Source organism: Octopus bimaculoides, chromosome 1 (assembly GCF_001194135.2).
Source record: "Octopus bimaculoides isolate UCB-OBI-ISO-001 chromosome 1, ASM119413v2, whole genome shotgun sequence".
NCBI lineage: Eukaryota > Metazoa > Mollusca > Cephalopoda > Octopoda > Octopodidae > Octopus > Octopus bimaculoides.
The window spans coordinates 11,056,095-11,064,799 of NC_068981.1; the positions used below are offsets into that span (position 1 = coordinate 11,056,095).

General features: G+C 32.2%; 1 protein-coding gene across 1 annotated transcript in view; it reads right to left on the bottom strand.

The window, feature by feature from the left end:
- LOC106880078 (uncharacterized) overlaps window positions 1–8,320 on the bottom strand; it is a 269,236-nt gene extending 260,916 nt beyond the window's left edge. Inside the window, exon 1 of the mRNA XM_014929890.2 lies at window positions 8,072–8,320. Coding sequence (XP_014785376.1) covers window positions 8,072–8,113 — 42 coding nt within the window. The 5' untranslated portion in view covers window positions 8,114–8,320. The remainder of the gene's footprint in view (window positions 1–8,071) is intronic.
- Between the last annotated feature and the right edge of the window lie 385 nt (window positions 8,321–8,705).

Consider the following 8,705-nt stretch of genomic DNA (forward strand, 5'->3'; position numbering starts at 1 on the left):
ATATTTAAGTCACAATATACGGTACGTTTCAACTAAACCAGTGGTACTCATAAAAAATTCTGATTTAACAACAATTGTTTCGCAGCTTAATAAACATGGAGTGTAATAAATTACTTACATGTGTGCGTTAATATAATTACAATTTTTGAATTAGTGTATACATGTAATTTATTACTAATTATAAACTATAACAGAATAAATTATTTATCCCTGTTTATTAAAAAATTGTAAATAAGAATAACTCGTGGGTAAAATAATATTATCATAATGTATTTCTTACTTTATTCATAATTACATGTACTAATTTAAAAAAATGTATATATATTAATGCATACATGGAAGTAATTTACTACTTACAAAACATAGTAAGATGAATTATATACACATGTTTATTAAGCTGCGAAACAATTGTTGTTAAATCAGAATATCCATTGGTAAAATAAATGTTATCATAGCATATTTCTTTCTTTCTTTATAATTATATACACTCCTTATGTTGTTTTCTCTTGTATCGTACTATATATTGTCTGTAGAATGATACATTGAGGACCTTTTTTGTATGAGTACCCCCGGTTTAGCTGAAACGATATATTGTGACTTAAATTTACATATATATATATATATATCATGGGTCCTTCCATAGCACTTACATAGCCTTACCTGCTACCTTGGATCTATCTATCTATCTATCTATCTATCTATCTATCTATCTATCTATCTATCTATCTATCTATCTATCTATATGATAGTAACATTAGGGATAAAAATCCAAATTTACAGGTAAAAACTCAATTAATTCAATTTCTCAAAAATTAAAATTAAATTATGTTTCACAGTATATAATGATTATTACTTTGTATTTTATTATTATTCTTTTTAGTGTATTTACTTATTAAATTTTTCTATATGTGACTGGATTTTCATGGATGAGTTCTTTTCTCTAAATTATATATATATATGTGTGTGTGTGTGTGTGTGGATTGTTGGCGATCTTTTTCCTCCGTCTACCTTTTCCTTGGACTTTCCTGTGTCACCTGCTACTGAAGAAGAGCTGTGCTCGAAACGTAAAACACACTTTCTTTCATTCCCTGTGCGTCTTTTAATACTTTGCGTCCTCGCGTCGTTGTTTTTCTTGTGTTTTTACTTCTTTATTCTATTTTGGGATTACTTTTACATACACACACACACACACACACACACACACACACACACACATATGGCGCGCACAGCTTAGTGGTTAAGATGTTGTACTCACGATTGCGAGATCGTGGGTTCGACTCCCACACAGGGCATTGTGTTGTGTTCTTGAGCAAAGCACTTCATTTAAAGTTGCTCTGCGATCATTTCGTCACATCTGACACGTGGCACTCGTTGCACCTGACCAGGTGATGCCTATTTGATGGAGTGAGTGAGCTTATGTCTACACAAACAATTGATCACTATAAACAAATCATCTGTGTGGTTCTTCGGTAAGAAATTATCGAACCCTCATACGTCGTCTAACGACAGGAGAGCTACTATCGAATAGAAAGAATGAGTACTCAAATGCGGCATTGTTGGATAAAGATTCTTTACTTGTAGGTTAACCTGGCTAACAATGTTTTCGTGTAAGAGAGATCGTTTGACAAATGTCAATTCTGCTATATGGGAACGTTAATATTCTTCCACATTCTGGATTCTCACTCAATGAGAACGAGTACCAACGTTCCCATGTGGCATGCTCACACACACACACACACACACACACACAAACACACACACACACACACACACACACACACACACACACACACACACACATGCACACACACACATATATATATATATCTGGAATCCTAATTATCATAATCTCACTTACTCTGCTTCTATGGCGTATAAGTAACCATGATCACAACATCCTACTTGAATAGGTTATCAGTCTGCTGTTGCCGAGTTACATATTTACAGGTAAAAGAACCAGAACAACAGTCAATGAGTAAATGAAGTGTCTTGTCTAAAATACATAATATGCGGCCCGGTCCGGCAATCGGAACCGTGATTATGCTTGTAACAACTTAACCACTAGCCGACGCGTCTTCATATACGTTAATGTTTAAAATATATAAACATTTTACCTTGTCTCTTGTAGTTGTCAATTCGCTTTATTTTCTAAATAATGGATTCATTCCTTTTGTCTCATTCAATCGGGACGGTTGTAATATTTAAAGTTTTTCCCTACATGTTTACTAATACTTAAATTTATGCTTTTTTCTTCTTTTTTTTTTTTTTTTACAATCGTACGATAAACAGAAACTCGGAGTAACAATCTCCGATGTTTCAACTTGTGATAAATTGTATAGTCTTTTCAGTATTTAGTACTATTGCTTCTTTTCTCTTTTCATTTAAATGTTAATATATATAGACACACGTATACACACACAGAGAGATACAGTCGATATACATATATATAATAATATAAATAATATATAGATATACGCATATATCCATAGATATATGTACATACCTACATCTATATGTATACATACATGCATATATGGGTACAGGACATAAAAAAAAAAACGTTAAACACAATGAGAAACGAAAACATGAAAACGAAAATAAAAAACGAACTGTTTTCGAACAACGAAAATAAAAAAAACAGACAAACAGAGAAACGAGACATGCAACATAAAGAGTATATCCCTTCGTCAGTTTTCCCTGTCCATCTACTCCGCGTTTCGAAGGCAAGGGCAATACGCGACTTCGTTGTAACAGTCCTTCCCGCAAAGCAAATTAAATAAAATTTGGAATTTTTGGCGGAGGGTGAAAGTTTTAACAAGAACAGGACAGTGAGAACAAGACAGTAAAAACAATAGAAACAGTAAGAACAAGACAGTAAAAACAAACGTTGAGGGCTGAGTGTACGTATATATATATATATATATATACACTCACATACCTACATACATACTCTTACACGTGCACACATATGTGTGTATGTACGTTTATACATATATGTATATCCATATTATATATCTAAACATACGAACATATTCTCACACACACACACACACACACACACATATATATATATATATATATATATATATATATATATATATATATATATATATATATATTATATATTATATATTTGAAAAAAGCAAGTATTAAAATCAGTCGTGCGTAACATAAAATTGAGTGGGGATAAAGAGGAAAACACCGAGAATTAAAACAAAAACAAAGAATAACAATAAACAAAATAACATATCCTTTCTAGCTTAGACTAGAAGCTTACATACAAATTCAAATGTCACCCATTTGCTCAATAAAATGTGAGGCGTTCGTGACAGAGGGGAGGAGCAGAAGAAAGAGTATAGGAGAATAAGGTGGTAGCACTACGAATGTTGACACCATTAACATTGCCATAACCGGTTGGTTATGAGTCACTACATGTCGATTAGTCTCAACGAATAAAGATAAAATAAAAGAATTGCGATTTCTCAGGGAATTATTATGAAATGATAGGTAAATACACTGTGTAAATAGAAAAAAATGACATTTTCAACAGAAATACAGTCTTTAACAACACCATGCGCTTAGCAACAAGTCGGACATCATCGTTACAGCTCTAGCATATTAATTCCTAGATTTTTTTCTTTCAACATTTCTCTTTATCCATTTACCTCTCTCGTTCATATCTTGCTATCTGTATATATTTCCCTTATATCGTATCATCTCCATATCAGTCTGTCTTTCTCGTTATCATTATCTATCCTGATATCTATCTATCTATCTATCTATCTATCTATCTATCTATCTATCTATCTATCTATCTATCTATCTATCTATCTATCTATCTATCTACATATATATATATATGTATTATATGTAATGATATATATATGTATGTATGCATGTATGCATGTATATAGACGTGGCTGTGTGGTGAGAATCTTGCGACCCAACGGCATGGTTCCGGGTTCAGTCCCACTGCGTGGCACCTTGGGTAACTGTCTTCTACTATAGCCTCGGGCCGACCAAAGCCTTGTGAGTGGATTTGGTAAACGGAAACTGAAAGAAGCCCGTCGTATATATATATATATATATATATATGTATGTATGTTCGTGTGTCTGTGTTTGTCCCCACCCATCATCGCTTGAAAACTGATGTTGGTGTGTTTACGTCCCCGTAAATTAGCGGTTCGGCAAAACAGACCGACAGGATAAGTACTAGGCTTACAAAGAATAAGTCCTGGGGTCGATTTGCTCGACTGAAAGAAATAAAAGAATAATAGAATAAATATGTATATATCCCTTATATTGTCTCTTCGTCTATTTGTCTCTCGCGTTATCTATCCTCTATTTATACAAATATTCAAATCATATCATATCCTTGTCAATGTGTCTCTCTCGTTATCTATCCTGCTATATATGTGTGTGTGGGGTATACGCGCGCGATGGGGTGTGCATGTGTGTGTATGTATATATATATATATGATTAATGATATCAGAGTAATAAGAAATATTAGAAATTTCTACTACCATTAGCCGAGCGTGTAAAAAATTTAGTCAATAGACTATATATTATTCATATAAATATAAATACACCGTATTTATATGAATTATATATATATATATATATATATATATCCATCGTATATCGGTTCCTCTCCTGCTATTTATGTATATAAACATAATGTGTTTTTGTCAATCTGTCTCGTAATTATTTGGCATCATATTTTTTCTTTCTCTCTTTCTATGTCATCTAATTCATCTATCTATTAATCTATTCTGTCTATCATTCCATCTTTTTGTTAATGTCTGCACTTTTCTATCTAACCTATCTACAATTACATATAACCTTTTTATTGCTTCGCCTTGTTTCTCCTCTTCTCTTAAGCTCATCCTTGTCTGTTCTCTATACCATTCAGCAACAATGCCCACGTTTAGTCTAGGCACTATTCAAAAATAGACAAAATTACATACATGAAAAAATAAACTTTTCTATTTGTCTATATGTGTCGATATCAACTATTTATATGTCATATAATTTGTCATCTAGTCTAAAACCAATAAATTTTTTTTTTAATATACATATATATGATAAAATGAATAAAAGCAAAATAATATTATCTTACGAAAATATACTTTAATTTATATGTGGTTTCAATACTGTCCCCGCCACCAGAAAAATAAATTAAGAGAGAAAATGTAAAGAAGCAAATTTATTATTGACTCATTTTAATGAAACTCTACGAAAGCCAAACATATGCACAAACTGAAACACAGCTTTTATGTATGTATCAAGTCAGGTATGTAGATATACACGTAGCTATACGCATGTTTCTACTTGTACGCATGTGTACACATACGCAAAAGTATGTTATAGTAAATTTGTTATATTTTGTGTGAATATACCAATACGTACACACGCATATGTGTATATAAGTGAGTATATATATATATATATATATATATATATATATATATATATATATGTGTGTGTGTGTGTGTGTGTGTGTGTGTGTGTCGATGTATACGCTTATATATATATATATATATAGTCTTGGTTTTCTGGTAGTGTAAAACCTATTATTGTACGTGAATGTAATGTAGGTTATCAACACAGTTTAGGACAATATATATAATATTGTGTATGCTAAATCACATGTACTTTAGACACCCAGATCTAGGATTAATGCTTGCTGTTATTTTTTAACACTTTACGTCAGTGTAAATAGAAGAGTCTCTGGGTGACATTTCGCTATGCTCGGGTATCTATTTGACGAGAAATCTATGAAACGGATAAGGAGAAACTCGTATGTGATCTGATGTGGAGAGAGAGGGAGAGCGAGAGAAAGAGGAGGAGGAGAGAAAGGGGAGAGAGTAAAGGAGAGAGAGGATGGAGGGATGGAGGGAGAGGTAGAACGAGAAGGAGAAGGGAGTAGCAAGAAGAGCGCAAGGGAGAGGAAGTAAAATATTAAAGCAGGGCGCTATTTTAAGACATGATTGAGGGCGTAGATATGTTAAATGTTATAACGACCAACTACAACTTATTTCGTATGAAGTTCGAGAAGCGACAGTAAACTGATCTAGAAAAGCAGAATGACTGGAGTTTACTAAACTTGTTTAAGCGTCGCTGTTTAAATGATAGATTATTAAGTTCATTTTTTCTTATTCGCGGTATTTATGAAAATATAATTGTTTCGCAGTTATTCAATAACATAAAGGACAGACATATATCATTAGAATTATCTAGACGTTTCATCATTTTGTAATTTTATTAAAGAAAGTGATTGTTAATGTTATTAGATTTAAATTGGCGTCATAGTTCTTCTTTATCTTTCATCATTGCATATTGAAAGGAAGAAATGGAGATGAGGAATGTGTGAAATACGGAAGTAAAACAAAAGAGTAAGAGGAATGAGAATCGAAGAATGAAAATACAAAGAAGAAAGTTAAAACAATGACGAACAGTAATGAAGAGAAAAGTTGAAAGATGGTGAAGTTTAATGATAATAGAAAGTACATTAAACGAAAGAATTAATAGCGAAAGCGATTTAATGAGTAAAAGAAGAAAGATCATAATAATATAGAAAATAATAAAGATAATATTAATTATACAGATGAAATGCTGTAATACGATCGCCATTAGCATTTGGCATATTTTATCTTCAATTTCTAAATCATGTTTTATGAAAATTGGAGTGCGTTCCAGATATGAAAATAGTATACACAGTAGTTTCTTTAATACGAAGATAAATTAGCTGAGTGTGGAAAGTTTTGCAATTGTCTGATTCACGAAGAAGTGGTGGGGGAAGCTGAAATCCAACTCATTTCTATTATTTGTTTCGTATGTAGATTTTATTCTAATACAATTTACAAAATTGTTGAAAATAAGTTCTCTGATCTTCTGGGTATGATAAATGCGATAGATATGCAACGCATTTAATGGAAGATGCATAATCATTCGTTTGGAGTCACAAAACTATGGAAGATTATAGTAACATATTTATATTTAATACATTTTCTCAACTGAAACGATGTGAATATGGCCACTGGAGTTAGCATTAATGTATATTTCAATATTTGACCATATCACAGATTCAATAAAAGGTCTTACCCTTTTACTACCAGATACGTCAAGCAAGGATGACTTTTAAACCCAGCTTCAGTGCACAAAATAATCTTGATGGATTCATATGCGACCCCTGAATTGAGAAAGCTATGTTTCATTCCCAAACACCCTTTCTATACTAATTCTAATCATGAACTTATTCTCCTAATTATATTTCAGAAATTTGCAACTAGAGAGGAGAGGAAAAACACAAAAATAGAGCAAAACAGAAATATATGAGACAATCGAAATTAAACAGTGAAACATTGAGGAAAATTTAGATCATAATCCAATTATGGTATACAACGGCAGTCATGGAGATCTATATCGTATAGGCAGATGCTCTAACTTCAACATATTACCACACAGCTGTTAAGGATTCAGTCGATCTACGATGGGTGTCTCCATTGTATGATTGATCGGAAGAATACAAGATATATTCATTGGTCATTACAACTGACATAATTTTCAGTAGAAAACATGTTTTCCAATGTTGTTCTTGAGTTTAGACAATGGTAAAGAATTTCCGATTACTTATTTGATCAATGTGCGTATAATATAATACATTTCATCGAAACGCAAGTATACATCAGTGACTAAACAGTAAGTTTTCAAAGTGTTAAAATTGTAGAATAGAATATACGACTCATGTACGATTCAACTTGGCTTTTCTTTCGCAAACGTGTAGAATGTGCTGCCGTTTTATTTCAAAACGACATTCGTCTGTTTAAAACGAATCGCATAGCCTTAAATATTCTGAAATTCCTACTTGAAATAAATTTGCAATTCTGAAACATTATGGTAAAATTCCCCCTTGAACATATTGAAATGTGTGACAGTTTTCTTGTCTGCAAGCCATCATAACATAAATTTTAACATTTGCAATCATAAGTGCATAAAAAAACAGAAACAAGCTACATAAAAAGCCAATATAATGTGAATTATTGGCGGTAAAAGAAACAAATATATTACCTCTAGCAAGGAAGAATCCATCTTGAAATCTTTCTCACTCATAATTTAATCCACAATTAATTATACTGAAACGTATGTTCTTCCTGCTAGGAGAAAATACTTTTGCATAAATGGTTTTAGGTTTATTGCATTCCTCTCAAGCAAACTATCTGCTGTACATTTCTGTATAAACATTAGTAATTTGCTTTCTTCACCAATATATGACTTTATATTCCTGTTTGTACTGGGACTGTTAATGTTTAGTATATATTTACGCTTATATTTCGTTTTCACTGAATGTTCTCCAACTATATTATTTATTTTTTCTTCCTTTCTTTTCTTTCTCTTTGTCTTTCTCTCTCTCTCTCTCTCTCTCTCTCTCTCTCTCTTTCATTCCCCCTTTCTTTCTATCTTTCTTTCTTATTGTATCCCTCTCTTTTACTCTCCCTCTCCCAACAATACAACGATGTTATGGTTATGACTAAAAGTTGTACTATCTGTTGGAGACTTGCTACACTTTCCACGCTCAGCAAATAAAAATAGACGTTTTCCCACGCTGATCATAACAATGATAAATAAAACTGCTGGATATTAGCAGTAGGAATATTAGTTATCCACTACCTCACACTTGCCATATTCTGTTCGTGCTTTTGTC